Raw genomic sequence first — 21301 nt, 5'->3', positions numbered from 1 at the left:
CTTGGAACTGCATGGAGATGGCTCTTTGCTGGAAGGGGGTGACAATCAGAGCCCTGGCTGTGTCCTATGGGCATGCTTATACTCCACATGACTTTGCAGCTGTTTTGTTTTGCTGATGGAGATACAGGGGTCTTTGGAAGAGCTCCTGGAAAGGGAGAAAAAGATCAGCTGTATGTGCTGATAAAATCCTCAGTTAAAGTCCAGTTACAGAACCACTGCTGTTGGCGACAGAGCACAAAACAGAGGGCCAGGGTTTGCAGAACTGGATGGTTCACAGCTTCTTCTGCAGATGTCTCGAATCGGTTTGTTTGTGCCCTGGTTCATTGGGATCCTCCTTCCTGGCGGGCGGTTTTGCAACCACAGTTAGCAGCAGAATGGAGAAGCTGGAGCTCTCACTACCGGGCTGCACTTGCGAAAAACACGAGTTGTGTCGAAGCTCTTTTAGAAATCAGCTTTCCCAAGTTAATTTTAGCCTTCAGCATAAACTCAAGGGGGATATTGTGGAGCTGTCTTCATTTGGGCTGTGGTAGATGTCTCCAGCATGATCTAATGCTCTAAACTCTCAAGTAGGCTGGAAGCAGTTAAACATTTGTTTTATTATTATTTTTAATGAGGATCTTTATCTACTTAAAATGTACCTCCCCCTCTCCTCTCCCCGTCCTGGAAACTCCATATCAGGGTTCCAACAACTGGGAAAACTGCAAAAGAAAGAGCTTTAAATATTTTCCCCCTTTTCACTAATAGCCCTGTTTGTCTGCCTTTTGTGCACTTCCATCCCTGTAAGCAGAGCTGTTCCTTCGGGTTACAGAACTGCAGGGAGATTCTTCCCTTTTGTTCTTGTTTTAAAGCAAATCCCTGGGATTTTCATGTGCTCACTGAGCTGATGGGAACAGCAGCCTTGGAAATTTGGTTTGTAAAGATTTATTTGATTTTACGTTTCTGGACCAGATAGAAATGTGCCTCTTTAATGAGGTGTCTCTACCTCCACTGTAGTAGTGCTCTCCTAAGAGGTTTGTTACCATGGCCTCCAAGAGGTTGTTTGAAAGAAGTTAAGCAGCTTCTTCATTCTTTTCTTACCAGGAAGGAAATGAAGGAAAACTTGCAGTGTAACAGGTCTCCCTTTCAAGAAGGTCGGGGAGAGCTTTTCCCTTGACTGCCTTCCCAGAGGGGACACAGGAACCACCAGGAACCACCAGCCTTCCCTTGTCACTCATCTCCAGAACCTTGGGAGAAGTGCACTCTTGGGTGACTTGGGGATGTGGATCAGTGTTGGCACATCCATTCCCCTCCTGTGCAGACATTATCCATTTCCACAGCTATTTTCTGTTCTTGTTCAAACTCACATCAGACTCTCATGTCCTGATTACTTAAGATTGCTTTACATTTCTGGACTAAGTGTATGGAGCAGCTCACTGTGAATGCTGTTGCCTTTGCTTGGAGGTCAGAAGGGACAAGGAACTTCATATTAATTTAAAAGGTGCTTGTGTAAAGGACATCAGTGCCTGTTGGCTGAAGATACCCATTTGGTAGTCTGGTCCAGCCACAGTTTCCAGACACCAGACTTCTTCATGTCCTCAGCCATAGTCTTCCTTTAATAAATTAGTTTTCAGTTCCTTAAATCAGCACATGACAGGCACTGAGGTTATTGAACATGTTAATGTATTAAATGCATTACCCCCTCAGCCCTTAAAGGCAAGGTTATGGCTGCTCCGTTTATTGTTATTACTGCTCCAGCAGACTCAGCGCTCGGCTGAGCCTCCTCTGGAAACTACAGAGCGGGTCCAACTGGCTGGAAGCTCCAGAAGAATTAACTGCTGTTATAGCAGCGCAGATTGAGATAGAGATTTGCAGATTGCCCCTGTGCTATGTGTGCTGGGGCCCTTCCTCAGTGGCTGGGAGAGGGAAAGGGTCTGAGCATCCCTGTGGAGCCACTGATGGGAGGAGGCTTTGTTCCCCCCACTCCTTGGGATGTCACAAACCTCCAATGAGATGAGGACGGAGTTATCCTCAGGAATTTGCTGCCTGCTCCCTTACGCAATGTGGCGTGAGACGTGTCGCTGGGAACAGAAAATGGCCCAGTGGTCCAGACAGGAGATGGAACACTGTGAGCAAAAAGGCTCTTTAACTTCCCAGGGAAAGGTAAAAAATAACAAGGAATGAGGGCTGGAAGTAAAAAACTGGCAAATTCAAGTGAAATATTAGCTGTTATTTGTTTTAAACAGTGCTGCTATTAAGGCTCAGCACAAGTCTCAATGGGAAATATGCTAATTCCCTGTATTTTGAAATCTGCAAATCCAGCCTGGGCACCTTTCTGGAAGATTAGTCTTTGGCTAACACAAGCTGATAGGCTTGATCCAGAAGACGGCTAACATTTTATTGCCTCTATTAATAGAGGCAGGCAGGCAGATCTTCAGATTCTCTGCTTTAATATCTAAGTCAATAAGAATAAAAGATAATAACAGTGGTTTTTTTAAATTAAAATCTTTTGCCTAATAACTTACGTAAATTAAAGCTTTCCTTCTCATAGAGTCTCACCTGGGAACACTATCTCCATGCCAAGACCTAAATCAAAGCCTGTCGCACATAAAACCTATTTCAAGGGTTTATCTGGGATGAAGAGCATTGGCCTGTGGCTGGTTCTCTGTGTGTGAGTGTGCCTCACAGCAAAATGGGAGTCTGCTACTTGTGGAGAAGCTGTTGCTCTCCTCGCATAGTGTTTTAAAAGAGGAGTATGAAAACCCTTCAGTCCTGCAGAGCTGTGAGTGCCTGTATCACTGCATCGCCTTGGATGCTGAGATCATGCAGCTCGTAATTTGTTGGGGGCTTTTTGTTGGTGTTAAATTGTTCACATTTAAGAGGAGAAATAGGAATCGTAGTGCATGCCCGGGATAGACAGGATCATTTTTTCCAAGGATCTTCATGTTTCTGTCCCCTATGTTTTGCTTTAGCATATGAAAAATATGGTCATGGATACTCTGAAAAATTAATTTCCCTCTTTAAATTTAACTGGGAAATGACTTCTGGTCCCTATGAAGCTGCTTTAAGTGCTTTTGGAACACCAGAATTCCAGCTTTCTCAAAACAACACAAGTACTTAAGCTGCTTTAAGTCCAGAATAAGACCTCACAACATGGAAGAGCTTAAGCAGCCGCTATTAAGTAGTTACAAGCAGGGGTAATGAGAGTGCTGTGCTGGTACTGCTTGTCCTCCAATGCAGCAGTGGTTGGGATGGGGTCACAATTTCCACTGGTTCCTGGCTTTATTTAAATATAGCCAGTGTATTTTAAATCTGGGAACTTTCTGGTAAACAACCCTTAGTGAGGACCACTCACCTGCTTGGGATACTGTTCTGCTGCTGAAATCCAGCTTCCCCTCCTGTTGGTTTCTCTCTTGCTCCTCCAAGTATGTTTTTCCCACTGTTTCCAAGGAAGCAATGCTCAGTGGGTTTGGTTCTTCTTTTTCAAGTTGTGAGCCAGAACTCTTTAAGGCAACAAGAAGCTTTGAGGCCTTCCTTGTAGGATTCCTATCCAGCTTTTACTTAGGCAAAGTGGTGTTTGATTTTACTGGAAACTTGCCGAAGGACTTTAGCATTTAATCCTGCCAGCATTAATTAAGGGGTCTAAAAACACAAACTGTAAGAAGAACCCTGATAAGATAAATATGATTGTCCTCCAAATTGCTCCCAAGGTAATAACTCAACTTCTCAGATGGTGTAAATGAGCCTCGAGCTTTTAACTTCCTTAAAATGATGCAAGCTTAGGGCAGATGAGAATCCAGCCCGCTGAGTCTCCCTTCCCTAAAAGGATAGCAGCATTCCTGTTTTGTTGGGATTTCTTCATGGCGTGCATGCAGCAAGCTGACCATGGATAGACTGTGCACCAAGGGGATTTGCACCGAGAGCTTTGCAGGGTTATCTTGTTCCTCAGCGCGTGTGGGTATTGCTTTATCAAACCAAATGAGAATGAAGGAAGAAGGGAAGCAGAGTAGAAAAAAGTGGATGGGGAAGGAAAGCAACGCTTGCTATGAATTGGTCCTTTGGTATTTCTCATAAGCTCATTGGTACAGGGTGGTTGGCATTGCCTGTGCAGGCAGCCGAGGTGGGGAAGGCAGAGGAGAAGCCATGGCCTTGCCTTGCGCAAGGACCGTTGCCTCCAGTGAAAGACAATGAGAAGGGAAGTGACAGTGATGGCTTGTCAAGTCAAACCATTGCTCAGAGTGGAGCTGAGTCACAGCAGAGGTGCAGTGAAGGGATGGGCACAGAGCTGCAGGCTGCAGAAGTGTCTGCCCAAGCCCTTCAGCAGCAAAAGGGTAGAGTGTGCCTTTGCTGCCAATGGCACAGCAAGGTAGTAGAGAGGAATTGTGTGCATAAACATCCTTCAGACATCCAAAGTGGCCAAGGTGGCTGCTGGATGCCTCTGAGGACCAGAGTCCTTCCCTCAAGTATGGGGAGGTCCCAGTCTTGCCCAAATCATTGCATCCCCCAACCGCTCAAGTAATTGATGTTATGCCCTTCCAGTTTAGCCAAACCAGAAGCTTGTAACACTGGATTTATGAGCTTGCTTTGAGGATAATGGTAGAACCAAAATGCCCGGTGGACCTCCCCTCCCCGCTCTTCACAGCTGAATTCCCAAGGTGCCACAGACCACAGGTTAACCAGCACCCCCCTTCTCACACCAGGCATTTACTTGGGCTTGTCCTCTGTGTTTATTGTCCCTGGAGGGAAGCCAGTGAGGGATTTTGCTGTGGTAACTGCACAAAGATGGGTCATTTTTGCCAGCCACGATGTGATGTGTGTGATGGACAGGCAGCAGCAGGGTTTGATTCCAACAGACTGAGTCAGTTTGCCTTTTGCTAGTTAGGTCCAAAACCGAATTCCAGTTCCATGAGGCCACAATTTGGACTCGTTGGTTTTGGTGAAGCATTTTTTCACTTTAAAACAATGGTGATTCACTGGGATCGGGGGTGTCCCTGAGAGCATGATCTTGTCTGGATGTGTGGATGTGAACCAGGATCCAGACCCGATTCACTGGATCTTGTGTCCATCTGTCTCATCAGAACGGGACACAAAGTTCTGGTTGTCTTTGGGTCCAGAACAAAAACCCTGGTCCAAAGTGGAGAAAGAGAGATCTGATTCGGAGCAAGGACCTGAGCCAAGCTGCCCTCACCCTCATACCTGAGTGTCCTAACCATGGGCCTAAGGGTATTTAGACATGAAGTTGAAAAATAATACATCTCTCTGATTGGAGCTGCTATGCTGCATTTAAATTATTAAATATCCTTTGAATCCACATCCTAGATGGGTGCCAGCTACACAAGGATATATAGTCAGCCTTTGTCTCTCTCGGTCTTTCCTGTTGGAGCTATTCCATTTTGTACAAAATGGGCTGAATAAATAATTCATGGGCTAAAGAGAACCGTAACTTGGTAGCTAGATGGTTATGGCCCTCTTCTGAGATGGGAGGGCATCACGGGTAATTCTCTGCTCCTATGAATGGTTGCTTATTTATTTATACTATCCAGAGCAGCGGGAGGAGAGGTTGATAGAGGCCCTCTTATACTCCCACCTAGCTCAGGGACTGGGAGACTCAGGATACCAGCCAAAGGACCTCAGTCCTCAGCTGAAGGGTAGAATAAAGTGTGAGAATCCCTTTTTTCCTCTTATATTTTGGTGAGAGAAACGAGCCTTGTGCTCAGGTGTTGGCTGACAGGCAGGCTCGTGGCACATCAATATTGCTGCTGTGTGCTTGGAGCGCTCAGCTCCTGGGGCTCTGCTGCGATATGAAGCAGCCCTTGGTGGAGCTTCAGCAAGAGCCCAGGTTTCTTCTCATCAGCAGCTCAGCCCATAAAGAAATGTGGGAGAGGAAAGGGAAAATAGGACATACTTGCTTTTTTCTCCTACCCTTTGTGTTCCTCTGCATTCCACCTTCCTACCTTTTCCCCCTCAACAAAGGTTCCCCTTTGTTCAGCATTTCCCTTGGATATTAGCAGGGTTAATAGCTGTCTAATTAACCTGCCTGTGATTTGGGAGTTAGAATTAGAGAGATGCCGCTGTGCCCACAAGTTATCCCATCACACTGTCTTGGAGCAGTAACCGATGCCCCCACATCCCAGTGGATGAAGCCTCATTAGTGCTGCCAGACCCTGGTGCATGGGGCTTCAGAGGGTGCTCAGGACTCGTCCTGCTCCAGAGAGCAGAGAACTTCAGCCTGGCACTGCCTGCCAGAGCATCTGAGCCATCCTGCGGTGAGCAGAGGGTGGTTGTGGGGATTTTTCCCTGTTTCTGGCATCTCGAGCACTCATTTTGGTAGGAGCAGTTTGCCCTGTGGTGCTAAGGAGCTCCTCACCTCGAGGCAGGTGACCGTGTGCTGGGATGAGGCGGGAGGTGATCCTGGATTGAGATGTGTTTCCCTTCCCTACTTTCCTGCCATTTTTCATTGCTGCACCATCACAGCTGAAAGCGAGCCAGGATTTCCCTGCCTCCAAACCCAAATGTGTACCACAACTGTTTTTTCAGGTTGCACAACACCTGAAACGTCTCACGACCCTGCCAGCACCTCCTCTTCCATCCCAGGGCAGCAGCAGAGGAATGAAAGGGAGGACTTGAGTCTTGGGCCACAGGGGATTTGCAATGGATAGTGGTTTGGGGAGAGTCAGAGGCCTCCTTTGTCTGGTTCAGAGCCAAATTATTAACTTGGAACTGCTGAGCTTGCAAAATGGAGGCAAAAAGAGGCATATTGAGCAAAATATGTTTTCTGCTTCTTTTCAGGGAATCTGACTAAACACATGAAGTCAAAGGCCCACAGCAAAAAATGTCAGGAGATGGGCGTGTTGGTATCTTCACTGGTGGATCTGGAAGCCGAAGAAGGTAAAATCTTTCACACTATAAACCTGCTCTTGCTGCTAAGAGAGGGCAGCATCCATTCAGGCAGGAGGTGTGCTCCATAGATCATCCTTTCAAAGACGAGGGAGTGGTTGTGTTCACCCTGGCTCCTTCCAACACACAAATCAGGGAATTTCTGCTTGCAGGGGGTGGGTTATGGGGCCATCCTGGGATGCTGTATCCATGGGACAGTGTGAGCCTGTGTCTCCCTGCTGAGGGTTGTGCATGTTTGTCTGAAGTCTTTTGGCTGGCTGAAGGCAAGAGTAAAGAGCAGGGAGCATCCTTTGCTTGATCCAGTGCTCTGCATATAGGCTGTACACATAAGAATGAATAGTGGATCTGTGGCATGAGACGGTGCTGCTTGGTATTTTGGGGTATCTCTGGCAGGGAGTTCAGGGGCTCCCTGATGTGCTTTGGGTCTCTCCTGGCCATAAAAGCAGCAAAACAAGACCCATCCGTAAGGATGCATTGCATAAGGCTGTGAACCTCGACTTTGCTGCAAGCACAGTGTGGTGGGTGGAGAAGAACAATCAGTCCCAGCACCTCACTTGGGATGTGACAGCGTATTTTACTGGAGCTGAAGTGATGAGCATGGGAGTGATGCTTTGGTGCGTGGCCCTTGCACGCTGTGGTGATGCTCTTGCAGAGGGGATGCGCTGCAGCAGTACAGGGGTATTAATGATTTGGGGGATACCTTGCTCCTGAAAGGGCCTCTGGAGAAGGACTTTTCCATAAGGATCATCTTCTAGGGACCTGCCCATCTTCCTGTATTGAGCTGATCCCAGAAGACTCCAAGCTACCAGTGCAAACCTGGGCTGTGTCTGGAGGGACTGGTGCATGCAGGAGCTGCTTCTGTCCCTGCAGGCAAGCCCAGCTTGGACCCTGCGCCACTGCTGAAGACCTCAGCATGCCAGGATGGGGTGTGAGCAGCTCCTTCCAGCATCCCTCACTCTCATGGGTCCTTTCTGTGAGTAGGATGAAGGTGAATCACCCAGGTCAGAAATCATCTGGAAGGTTTCTCAGTAGGGAAAGAGCCGGCAAAGCTGAAATAAGATATTGCTTTGACATTTAATGGCATTATTCCGAGTGCTTTACAAGAAGAGGTATTTACCCTGACTCACCTCCTTATTTCTCTCACCTACTTCTGCACAAGCACACACACACACAAAGCCTGCCCAAAGCTCTGTACATGCAGGAGTCTGCCTGCTCTTTGAGCAGGACGCTTGACTCTCTTATTTAGTAATATCCACCCTGGTTTATAGTATCTGCAGCTGAATTCCCTGAAGTCATCCCAAGCACATCTCTGGGGATGTTGGGCAGCATCAGGCAGGAGCGTGGTGACCATGAGCGCTTCTGTCTCCATCTGAAATGCTGGGAGGGGAAGGTGAGGAAGATTTCCAAGCTGGGAGATGAAGTAGCATGGGGAAGTCTTACGTTCGCTGGGCTGTTTGAGCTAGGAAAGGATCTTTTACCCGAGTTATTGGAAGCTGCAGCCCAGCAGCTGTGAAGGGCTCAGTTATGTGTCCCCGGGGAGCAGTTAGATGTTTTGACGATTGTTGTTCTGTTTCCTTTAGGAAGACCCTGAGTATTCAGGCCTGGAGCTGCAGCACTGGGATGATGAGGAAGAAGCCTTAGGGAGAGCAGATCTCAGCTCCTCGTGAAGTCTGAGTCATCTGCATTTGTGCTCAGCGGGTCTTTTGTGGTTGTAGGAAACAGTGCACAGGCTATGGAGGGAAGGGAGTCACTGGGAGCACAGGTCTGCCTCTATCACAGTGCCTTTATTCCTGGGGAAACCAGTGCCACGGAGCAGGGCGGTGTTTTCTGTTTGCGTTGCGTTGCAGGCTGGGCACGACACCATTGACCCTTCCTGGCTGCCGCTCCAGAAACCCCAGTATGAAAGCAGCTCTTGTGGCTGCCTTTAGCATTCCCCCCTCCTCGTTTCCTGTTTCACCCCCACTCTGTCTCACCCCAAACCCTGCCGATTCCCCCATCGCTGGGATGCGTTCTGCTGCAGCCCGCAAGGGTTTGTTGACAATGGGTTAAAATGAACTGCACCAAACACCTGGCGCCACGGTTATTTTTGTAAAGTGAACATCAGCTGAGCAGTGCTGGAGCCAGGAGCCAGGGAACGTTAACTCAGCAGGAACAACAAACAGCGCTTATCACCCCGCTCCCCTGCTGGGGTCAAGTCAATCAGAGGCGTTATTGGGAAAGGGGCTGGTTCTTGGGACATGGGCAGTGCCGCTTGCTCCCTGTTTCAGAGGTCATTAAAAAACACAAAGTGCCTTTCCCTATGGTGAGAATGTGGTTTGCTCCCTTGTGGTGCAGGTGGTTCACAGGGCTGGGGGGTCTGGGTGCTTTAAGTCTCAGTTTTGGGATATTGAAGCTCACAAATGCAGTGTGCTATATCCTTGGGGTATCTCCACGCTCATTAATTACACTGTGCTTGGGGCCTACAAGGACACTGGAGAGGGACTGTTCATCAGGGACTGTAGCGATAGGACAAGAGGGAATGGGTTTAAACCGGAACAGGGGAGATTTAGGTTGGATATAAGGAAGAAATTCTCCCCTGTGAGGGTGCTGAGGCGCTGGCCCAGGGTGCCCAGAGAAGCTGTGGCTGCCCCATCCCTGGCAGTGTTCAAGGCCAGGTTGGACACAGGGGCTTGGAGCAAGCTGCTCCAGTGGAAGGTGTCCCTGCCCGTGGTAGGGGTTGGAACTGGATGAGCTTTAAGGTCCCTTCCAACCCAAACCATTCCATGATTCTATGACACCTGCAGGCACTGGAAAAGCATCATTTCAACTTAAACTGAGGAGCAATCAGCAATCATCTGTGGTTCAGGGAATCCCCCACACTTCCACAAAAATGCTGAGCACAGTTTAGGAATCAGCATTCCTGCAGAAGAGGTTGGATGTGGCCACCCTGGTTAGGAGGCACAGATGAGCAACCTGATGGGGCTGCAGGGCTTGGGTCACTGTTTAGGTGCAGCTGTGGCTTAGAGGGCTGATGAGACTGGTTTGGACCTGAACAGACTGTGGCTCAACTTGCCAGCAGAGAACTTGTAGGAGGTACCTGGGCAGTCCCACTAGTTAACCAGTCCCAAACCGCAGTGATCCCCAGCACAGTGCACCATGCCCTTTCAGGCTTAAGGGCTGGCTCATGCCAGGTGTAGTCAACTGGTTGGCCAGGGGACAAGGAGATGGAAGAAATAAAGAGCCCTATGGCATTGCCAGACACCTGTGCCCCCTTTCACGGTGCCTTTCCTGACATGTGCAGGGACTGACAAAGGGCTCTCCCATCTAACCAAGGCTAAGAATAACCTGGCCACCAGTGTGCTGCCTGCCTCAGGGGATGGCTTGCTTCCCTTTAAATCTGTTTGAACTCCTGGCTTTCCTCCAGCTCTTCAGAGCAACCTTCTCATCAGGCAGAGAGACGTGCTGTACTGGGCTGTGGCCTTTACAAAGGATGGCGTGGCCAAAAGAAAACCTGGTCAGGGATTTTGCCGTTAGCAGCCCCAAGGGGAAAGTGTTGGTGTGGTGTGAGCAGTGGGAGGCTGCTCCCATGTGGGGCTGCTGGAGAGTTCTAGCCCAGGAACTCACTTCAAAGAATGGATTAGCTGATGGTCTCCAGCAAGCTCTCCCTGCTGTTGTACCACCCATCAGTGATGCCTCTGCAGCTCGAAGCTAGATAGGGAAAGAGGAAAGTGGCTCCTGAAATGTTGGTTGCACGACTCTGGAAAGAGCAACTGTTATTTTAAACCTTTCCATTACAGCCAATTAGAACTAATGGATCCTATTAATTGAGTTTCGCTTTTGAATACCTGCAAATCACAAGTCCTATTTATGTTACACGTAATTACAGGTTTCTGAGGACAGAACTGCAAGGGCTCACTGCACTGGGCCAGGGGAATGCTTTCATTCATCATTTCCTTCAGTCATTCATCCCCGTGCTCATACAGGGTTAATAGTAGTGCACTCAGCAGGGCGTTGAAAGCCTGTTCATGGGAGCACTCTGCTTGTGAAAACAGAGGTCTGGCAGGTGATGAAGCTGAGCTGGTCTCAGCCTTTGGCCTTATGGGAAGAGCAGATCTAAGCAAAAGCCCAAGAAAGGTCTGCTCTGCATCCCCAGCTCAGCTGGGAAGGATGGGACCATCAGCTGGGGGATTGTTTTTATGGCCACCATCAAATCATTGGTCCCTGACTGCTTGTAGCTGAACAAGTAGTGGCTGGACAGCTGCTAAGCCAGCAAGGAAGGGCCCTATGTGGACTGCAGAGGAGAGGATCTCATTAGCTTTCATTAGGGACTCCTCTCCCGCTGTTGCTGCTGGCTGTGCGGCTGCTCGCTGGGATGTGTTGTGCTGTCTGGACTTCATTGCATTATACAAGCAATCCGTGTAATTGTAGCATTACAGAAAATATCCAGTCCCCATTTCCTCCCATTGATGAAGACCATTTGTGTTTGTGTAAAAGGGACGGTCTGCCAGGAAGGAATGCAGAAAGGTGGAAATGGGAAGGCCTGTTATTGGAGGATATTTCCTTTCTTCCCTTCCAGGTTCTTTATCACTTGGTTAAAGCTAACATTGGACTTGTGCTGAGATTTCAGCTATTCTGCCTCTAGAGTAAGGAGGCCCATTACTCACAAATGCCAAGTAAATACTAAATAAAGCAGCCAAGAAGATGGACAGAAGATAGCATTTTGTACTGGAATGGTTGGGGCTATTTGGGTGAATGAGAAAATAACATAGAAATGCAGAAAGGTGCATGAGAAATCAGAGCTCACAGCTGCATCGCACATCCCCTGTTCTCAGAGCGGTGGCTTGCAAAGAGCCTTCCTCTGTGTAACCACGGTGTATCTTCTGTCTTCTTTGCAAAGAGGCTTAAAACAGAGCCTGGAAAGGACTATTTTAATTAAATAATAATAATAGCAAAAAAGGAAGACTATTTCCATATGTCACAAACCAGTGCAGGGAAATTGCCGTGCTTTCCTTTGGGGGCAGGCTGGGAGGGAACAGCAGTTCCGAAAGCTCCCTGGATGATTTTGAACTAGAGTTGTATTTCACTTGATTGTTTCTATTTCTATTTAAGGGGCAGCAGAAAGTGAGGGGTGTTACTATAAAAGGAGATTTGAGTATCCTTCTTCACTCCTGCATTGTTTGCGCTTGGTGTGATTGCACAAGTAGGTTTGGTAGAATAACCTTAGAATAACAGGCATGTAATGAAATGCAACCCTCAAACAAAGCCATCAACAGGGCACATTTTCACTAGCTTCCTCTCTCCTTCCTTCCTCCGTGTCTCCCTCCCTCTTTGTCTTCTCCTGATCTACCCTTTCTTAGCCCATTAGCTCAGGAAGATGCATTTCAGAGCTCAGAGCTGAGCTCTCTTTCTGCCTGCAAGAAGCGCATTAGGATGCCAAAGCCAATTCCCCTTGGGCTGTCTTAGGGCTCACTGAAATGCTTCCCTCAGTGGCAAATGCAAACAAGTCCCAAGTGCGGAGCTGCCTTCACATTTCCTTCAGTCCACACTTCTGCCCTTGCTCTCTGACCTGGCCAGTGCCTGTGTTGTGTGACTGGGGCCTAAAAAGGAGACCACACAGGACAAGGCTCTCGGAGCCACTCAGTGGAGGCTGAGGCTATAGCTGCCTGTCCGTCCGCAACCCCAAAGCCAGAGACAGGAACAAGCTCATAGCTCCAGTAGTGAAATGCATTCCTTTGCCAAGCAAGAAATATGCACAGTTCACCCTACAGCTGGGAGCGCTGGTTGTTTGGAATAATATTTGTTCTGAACTCAGTTCCTTTGGGAGTTTGCAAACAACCCGCCACTGGATCCTGGGTCCAGCAAACACCATCATCACACAAGCATTTCACAAAGTCAGCCTCTTGGTGGGGAGCTGATGGCTTTGACTCGATGCTGTAGGAGTTCTGAAGTATTTCTTGCTTTATGGACTAGTTACAGATACTTTTGAAATGGGGTGGGGAGCAAATGGGATGCATTTCAGGCTGTCTATTGGAGAGATAATGGCAAAATAGATGTCTTATTTCAGTGGTAATGCCTGATACTTTCATGAGCACTAATTACCAAGCCCCTGCTATTCGGAGTAAGCAAAATGAGACTTTTTATCCATAGATCACAGTGACTTCTCCCTGTGTGGCCACGTCCCCTTCAGAAAACCACTCTGCCTGCTGCAGGCAGGTGTGGTCCAGCCTCAGCATTAGCTCTGTTTAATTTCCCCTCCAGCTTGTCCTGCTGACAGATGGCAGCTCTAAATGGAAAATCATTTCAGTGGTCATCAGAGGAGAAACAGTGTCCTAGGCTGAACTGATGGGGAAAAGAGGCCAGCAGTGCTGCAATTAGTTACACGGCTTCATGCAGGTGTCAGAGCAGCATCCAGGCGCTCTCCTTCCTTCCAAAGCTGGGATAGAGTGTGTGCCAGCAGCATTGCGCCCATCGCCTTGGTGTATGGCACAAGCAGCGTGAGAAACGGGTGTTTCATGAGCCGTGGGGCTTGCAGGAAACCTCCTGACAGTGCGCTTTTGTTGAGCTACAGTGACATCCAGTGGCTGTTCCCGATGGACCTCTCCAGGCTGAGCTTGCACTTGTGCCAGGATCAGTGCACATCTGGCAAGGGGAAATGCAGGTTGTCATTAGCCAGAGCAGGGCAGTGGGTGATGCTGCAGCAATCTGCTTGGGAGCGCGGTACTGATCTCAGACAGCTTCTGCTGGTCCTTCAAGCAGAAGGGAGATGCTGTGTTCTTACCTGCACGCTTCAAACCCTTTAGACTTTGCTTTTTGTAGACTCCTTGCCGTTTAAAAGCCCTTATTAACAAAGCACCCCAGTGCAAGGCCTTGCACAGCCAGGCTCCAAACTCCTCTGTCACAAAGCAGCATCTGCTTCATAGTTGGAATTTATCAAAAGACGGGAAAATCCACAGAGGTTCTTTCACTGCTGTTGTTTGCTTTTCAAGAAGTTGTCTTGCTAATGTTTAACTTCCATTTAATCTAGGCAGGAAAAGGCCCAACATGTGGAGGATGGGAGAGGTTATCCCAGCAACTTCCCTGTGTTTTGGCAGCTGTAGATATTTGTAGGCACCATTGCAATCAATGGTCAGAAGAAGCTATGAAATAGCCAGGTCCTCTCTCCTCTTGTCCCCATAGAACTTCTGAGCAGATTTAGCACAACAATAGTCCCTGTACATGTGGTTTTATGCTCTCTGTTTTCTGTTTGCCCATTCCTTCAGGAACCAGTGAAGACCTATTCCAGGACTCTGAGGGGCGGGAGGGATCTGAGCCAATTGAGGAACACCAGTTTTCAGACCTAGAGGAATCTGACGAGGATGATGACAATGAAGAGGAGGAAGATGAGGAGGAAGAGGAGAGCCAAGATGAGCCAACTTTAAAGTTGCCCGAAGGCAAACATACCACCCTCCTGATGTACTCTTCAGGTGGCTCTCCATCTTCTCAAGAGGAAGGCACTGAAACAGCGTTGTCCTTAGCCCAAGAAACTGTTTCCAGTGGCCAAAAAGCAGGTGAAGGCCAGCAGGCCTCCTCCTCAGGGCTGGAAACAAAGTGGTCAGCAGACAGCAGTGACGTTGCTGTGTGCCACAGCTTCTTGAGTCTCCACCGACCAGCTTTGACCTCCACCGAACAATTGGCTCCTGCTGAAAGAGAGTCTGTCACGAGGCCACAGATGGCCTTAGTTATGGACCTGGCAACCTCAAAAGACACCTCCCCAAGAAAGAGGTGGTCTCCGAGCCAGGACTCTGGCAGAGGCAGTGGCAGCAGCAGACCAATGCTAGCCAGAAAGCACCTATTAACCAAAAACGAAACTTCACCGAAGCGGTTCTCACCAACTGCAGAGCAGTCTTCTCTGAGGTGCCTGTCCCCAGGGAGAGGGTTGTCTCCTTGCCAACGTGTCTCTCCCAGGAGGGAGGCATCTCCATTGCGATGTGTGTCACCAAGGCTCGAGCTGTCACCCAGCAGGCATCTATCCCCCAGAAGAGAGCTGTCCCCAAGAACATACCTTCCACCAGAAGGAGAGGTCTCCCCTGCGAGGCACTCGTCGCCAAGCAGAGAGATGTCATCAGTCAGATATTTATCGCTGAAGAAAGTCCTGTCTCCAGGCTGTTCCGAGCCGTCTAGGTATCCATCCCCCGGGAAAGAGGACTTGCCTGGTACTAGCAAATCAGCAGCAGATGACCAAGTTCAAAGCTCATATCAAGCCCAGCATGGGATATTATCTTCGATGCCTCTACCTCACAGGTTCTTTGGCAAAAACATACAGCTCTACGAGTCCAAGCTGGTAAGTTCAAGCCCCTCTTGTCTTCTAGTCCCTGCAGTACATTCTCTGGTGTGTTTTTTAACGAAGGTTGCAATGCAGAAGTGCACAGTGGCTCTGATCGTGGCTGATGTCACAGGTAACCCAGGGAAAAGTGACAATGGACAGCAATGGGTTTTGCACTCATGTGGTCCTGCCTATCTCAGTTGCAGAGAAATGAAATTGCCCCTTCTCCAAGGGGTTATTCACACTCCTGACCCAACTGGTCTCCTGCTGAGCCAAGCAGTGAGGATGACCTTAATAATGACTAGTTGTCACTAAAAAGCTTTTTTTCCCCTCAGATTTTCATACTCGTTTCTGAGATTTCACCATCTGAGGGAAAGCTGTGGCTTTTCTCTGGTCACTGAAACCACTGAATGAGCTCTGAACTGGCCATTGCGCTCTCCTGCTGGCTCCTGGGCTATGTACATAGGCAACCAACTGTGTTAGACGAACTTGCTCTGATTTCATCTCACTTCTCTCTTCAGCAGAGAGGTGGATCCCACTGGGTCCAGAAAATGATTTAATCTCTCTGCTGGACATATCAAGTCCTATGGGTAAAGGGAAATGGCATGTTCCTCCCACTGCTCCAGGCAAATTAGATGTTGGGTTTGGTGGAACGTTTCTTGTTTCTGCAGAAGTGCCTGGATCTGCTGTAATTCATGCTGATGAACATGAGATTCAGTTGCTGGAGTTGCTCTGCTGTGAAACTGGTGTGAGGAGAGACTCAAGCCCTTATGGGCTGCACTGGGAAAAGAAGGGCCTTTATAAAAGCCCTGGAGAACCTGTCACAGCAGATGCTGACCCAGGTCTTCTCCAGAAAGCCACGCTGCCCTGTGTGCGTTTCTTCCGTGTCAATGATAACGTACCTTCTTCTGGTGCTGCCTTCATTCTGCTTTCCACTTTGAGTACTTGTCTTACCTTCTCAGAGAAAATCCCTTGGTTTAAGCTCAAACTTTTGCTTACTTTAATGCTCTTTTCCTTTCCTGTCTATTAACTTTTCCCGTCTCGTGGTAAATCTCTGGGCTGTGGAAACCCTGGTTCTTCAACTCTAAAGCATCTCTATCAGGAAAACTGCCAATGCCACTGTTTGTAGCAAATCCCCTAAGCTCTCTAGTCAACAGTAGAAAACAGTACGGAGTACCCCTGCTTATCTGCCCATTCACACCTTGTAATTTACACTCTCACACCTTTTTGCTCCATCTTCCTGTTCCTTTCATTCTCACAGTCATCACTGTTGCTTTTCTCATGTGCCTCCAAAGCAATGATAGACTTGAACAGGAAACTTTCCATTTATCAGCGAGATGGACAGCTGGGCTTTCCTTGCAGAATTGTATCCCTGGTAAGGCTACATGAAAGATCAGAGGTGGATTTATCAGATCCAAAACCATGAGATGGTCTCAGCTTAGCTTCAGTGTAAGGCTTTCTGTCGACTCTCTGCATCAGGCCTGACCATGACCATCTCTCTTCCCACTGCCTCTTGCAGTAGGTAGTCTCTTGGGCTGGTGGCTGTTGCAGCACTGAGATTGTTTGGGGGTTTCCCAGTATCCCATAGTGATTCTACCAAGGCTTCATGTGGATAAGTGAGATTTAGCAAGTGTTTGGGCTTGTAAGTGCTGAACAAGTATGTACTATCTTCAGTGTCTCTTGCTTTCTCTCCCTTCTGTTCTCTTGCTGCTTTCCTCTGTCGCCTCTTCATAGAGATCCAGCCCACAGGGTCGATCAGTTCTCCATAACCCTACAAAGACACATACCCTCCAGTGAATCTTCAACTTTTAAAGCTAACCCCATCTTAATGGAAAGTTGATTTCAACTTCTGTTGCTTCCTCTTCTTGGGAGTCCTGCTTAGGGGTTTAGTTATAACCTCATCACTAATTAATCCATTTCTGTTTAGCCACATATCTCTCCATGATGTACATTAGGAAACTATGTGAAGCACCGAGAGAGAAAGAGGAAAAGGTAAAATGGTAGGGTCTTAACACTTGATTTCTACAGACCACACCATGAGGGTGGTGGTGGGGACCACACTGACGGGTGTGCTTTGTGTCAAATGGGAGTTAATGCTATGTCTCCCTCTGTACAAACCATCCTTCAATTAGCAGCTGTAAGGATGTGATCCTAATAAAAATAGATAACATTATTCTGGGCTCTCAGAGCACTGAAAGGGATCCAAAGCAGCTCGGATGGCAGGAAACACTGGCATCCTCTGCCAGGCTTTCAGAGGCAACTCTGATAATAGCACAAGGGGTAACGGTTTTTGACTGAAAGAGGGTAGATTCAGATTAGATATCATATCTATCTTTTTATTCTGAGGGTGGTGAAACACTGGCACAGGTTGCGCAGAGAGGTGGTAGATGCTCCATCCCTGGAAACATTCAAGGTTGGGTTGGATGGGGCTCTGAGCAACCTGGTCTAGTTGAGGATGTCCCTGTTCATGGCAGGGGGTTGGACTATGTGACCTTTGAAGGTCTCTTCCAAAACATTCTATGATCTTATAATGATCCAAGGCTGAACCAAGCCCTGGATCTGTACACCAACAGACAGTGGGCATATTTATACCCAGAAGGCAAATGCTGTGGGTTGTGTTGCTCCTTACCTTAAAGGTTTGGGGTTCCAAATCTTCTTTGGTTGGAAGAGGTTCTTTACTGTGAGGGTGGTGAGGCACTGGAATGGGTTGCCCAGGGAGGTTGTGAATGCTCCATCCCTGGCGGTGTTCAAGGCCAGGTTGGACAAAGCCTTGGGTGCCATGGTTGAGTGTGAGGTGTCCGTGCCCATGGCAGGGGGGTTGGAACTAGATGATCTTAAGGTCCTTTCCAACCTAAACTATTCTATGATTCTATAATCTCCCAAATAGAGTGAAATACTAAAACCCCCAGTCCTTCTAGTGAACATTAATGATGCTAATGCTGTAACTTGTACATTGCACTGATTCAGCTGTTTCTTTTCCCTCTCTGGTGCAGAAGATAGAAACAAGAAGCCCAACATGCTCACCTGGCATCACGCAGCCTGTCTGCTCCAGACCCTTGCAGGCACCTCATGAAATACACGTCCACACTCCCAGCCGAGGGGAGGAGAATGTCTTCAGCCATCTCCCGTTGCATTCGCAGCAGCTCACAAGGACCCCATATCCTATGATTCCGATTGGGGGCATCCAGATGGTCCAGGCGAGGCCAAGCACCCATCCCAGCTTGGTGCCCAGTTCAGTCGTGTCCCTGCAAGTGGGATACTTTGCCTCTGGTGGCAGCAGCTTTGCAGAGTTCAGCCAAGCTCCTAAAAGGGACGAGGAACCGCAGGTCCCGCAGGAGCCATCATCAGCATCCTTCTCCCCGGTTGCAAAGGTCTCTAAATACACACTGTCCCCAGAGCTTACGAGCAGTGGTTACTTAGAAGAGAAAATGAGGACTAGTGAGCTTCAGCAAAAGACAGACCAGGAGGAATACAGGGTAAAAATGTTCGCTGAGTCTAGCCACGCGGAGCAGGCAGGCAGCTCGGCATCCCCAGCCAGCCCCAGCACATCCCACGAGCACTCTCCAAAGCCTTCGACAAGCGGGGAAGAACCCTTGACAAAACCGGGCAAGAAGCAATCTGGCAGCTCGAGCACTTCTTTTGAATCGTCCTGCACTTTCATCTCAGATGTCCCCTCCCAGCCGTTGGACCGAAGCAGCAGCACCGGCTGCCTCTCAGAGCCCTCATCGAGCCACCCGCACGCCCAGCCCTTCTCCAGCCGGAGGAGAAACCTCTCTGGAGAGCCCAGTCACCAAGGGGGAACCTCCAGGAAGAGCAGTCCACACGCAGAGCACGCAGATTTAGGTCAAACTCAAAAGAAGGTGGATGAAAACCCGGGGAGTACTTAATAGCCTCCACCATCTGTTCCACCTTTAGGCTTCCAATGTAAAATCAACAGACATTTTCAACACTATTTCCTTTAGTATAATCATCGCTATAAGAAGCACTCTAGTGAATGACCAAACCCATGGAAGATTCCTGGTTTTCTTTGTCCCAGTCTGGTATTATCTCCACATGTATGCAGTTACTTGTGCCTTTTTCTATACCTTTTGTTGCTTGAAATGTACAAAACTGTTTGAGGCTGTGAATATTTTTTTACAGTTTTTTGGGAAGGGGTTTGTTAGACCTTTGTCTTTTTTTGCCATTTCGGTGTGCGTAATGATGGGCCTGAGAGATGCAGAAAGGAAAGGGTTAAGCATTTTAAGAGGAAGAAGATGCACTGAAAACAAACAAAAACAAAACAGAAAAACTTTTTTATATTGATTAAATGATTAAAAAAAGAAAAAAAAAAAAAAACCAAACCCAAACCAAACCCTTGCTCCTGTGTACAGAAGTTTATGATTCGTATTTATTACATGCTTTATTTAATTCTCCCAAAGTGCTTGGTTTTTTTCTCGCATCCCTCTGTTTGCCTATGGTTGTGCTTTAAACAGTTGACACTGCTTTACATTTGAGAAACGTGTTTACCCTGAGCTTGTAAATGAAACTAGCGCTTCCTTGAGTAGGGGAGGTTTCTTCGCAGGGAGAGAAATTGTCACTCAAAAGAGAACATGAATCTTGAGCATCCCTCCTCCCGCCTGCGGAACCCATCAAAGCACTTTCCTAAAAAGGGACAGAAAAATAAGGTTCTCCTTCAAAGATTTACCTGCAAGAACACAGGGATGTATCGAATGTAGACCCAGTGCCAGGAATGGTGTCTCTCGCTGGACGAGCCGGCCTCCTGCTTGCTTTAATCCTCCCACCCCTTGCACGCGGCCGCCCGGCAAAGTCCTGCCCGTGCCTGACCCCCTTCTTCTGTGGGGTTTGGAGCCCTCTGTAAACACCCTCCCTCGGTTTAAACGAAGAAGTTAATCTCAGCCTTGCAACCATTTTTCCTCTGTCGTTTTTTAGGCGCGGACAAGCTCCCTCTCTCCCCGCCTCGCTCCTGCTGGTTTGGCTTCATTGAGCCCTAGGGATGCAGGAGGAGTTTGTGCTCTGCTTCTTTGCACGCCTGAGGCTCCGTAACTCATGAGTAACTCCGTGGCTTGTTTTCACTTTATTTATTTATTTAAGCAGAACGTCGCCAGCGCAGTCCTTCTGGTGCAGATGGGCCCTTTTTTTTTGGTGTTTCGGAAGCAACCGGTGACGATGCTGAGCGGTTGATGTTTGCAATCAGCTTCTTGTGCGTGCACAGGAACTTCTGGCAGAGCAGAGTTTTAACTATGACCATCCGTAGCCGAGCAATGGTCTCTACTGCCAATAGATGCGATACCAAATACAGAGAGACCCGATGGAGCCATTCCTCTCTGTCATGTTAATACACTTTTTAAGATACAACTGTTCCGTATATGTTTGCCCTAGCAGACGGCAGGTTCTTTACTACTTCAGAGGGTTTTCTGGTCTATGGAATCTGTACAAACCTCTTTTTTTGGGGGGGGGTTTATTTTAACAGAAAAAGCTATTGCTCTTTAAGCGGTGGAGCAGTTCTTTCCTTCAGAGCTGCTCTGCCTTACCGGGTACGTGATACACTTTTTAACTAAAAATAAAAATAATTTAAAAAAAAAGAAAAGAAATCAAAGAACCCCCTGACTGAGACCATCTCCCTTCGCCAGACTTGGTGAGCGATGAACTGTTCCCGTTCCACGGGCAAATAATAGACCTTTTTTAATGATCTTCTGTGATTTTTGGGGGGTTTCCTTCTGTTCTTTTCAAGGGAATTAAGTACAAAAGGAGATATCATGGAAATAACATTAAGGCTGTGACACTGACCAAAACAATGTCCAGAACCCATTTATACCTTAATTAGCACTTTTATCAAGTTGCCCTTTTTCCCATCTCTCCCTCTTTGGCCCCAAGCCTGGAAGCTGGTCCTGCTTTCAAGCCCGGCCAGATCCCAGGGCAGGAGCAGGGTCTCAGAGTTCAGTTCAGTGAAGCAGCTCTGTTCAATGAAACTTTTAAGCACCAGCTTAAATCCTAGTCAGGTTTTAAGCATGTGCTTAATCTCAAGATGACTCGGAGTGGATTGCTTAGTGTAAGCATCCCTGCGAACCATCCACCACTTGTTACTTCCTGGGCTGGTGCCACTTTGCCCCCTCCCTTACCCTTGTCACACTCTTAACATTATTCCAA

General features: G+C 48.1%; 1 protein-coding gene across 1 annotated transcript in view; it reads left to right on the top strand.

The window, feature by feature from the left end:
• Positions 1-19118, top strand: part of HIVEP3 (HIVEP zinc finger 3) — a gene marked incomplete at its 5' end in the record, with an annotated part of 61194 nt that extends 42076 nt beyond the window's left edge. The window contains 3 exons of the mRNA XM_080632418.1: positions 6766-6864; positions 14112-15172; positions 18148-19118. Coding sequence (XP_080488544.1) covers positions 6766-6864; positions 14112-15172; positions 18148-19041 — 2054 coding nt within the window. The 3' untranslated portion in view covers positions 19042-19118. The remainder of the gene's footprint in view (positions 1-6765; positions 6865-14111; positions 15173-18147) is intronic.
• Positions 19119-21301: the final 2183 nt, after the last annotated feature.

The sequence above is a fragment of the Psittacula echo genome, assembly GCF_963264785.1.
Source record: "Psittacula echo genome assembly, chromosome: 21".
Lineage (NCBI taxonomy): Eukaryota > Metazoa > Chordata > Aves > Psittaciformes > Psittacidae > Psittacula > Psittacula echo.
Note: the sequence above shows the minus strand (reverse complement) of the source record. Positions and strands in the feature narration are given on the sequence as shown.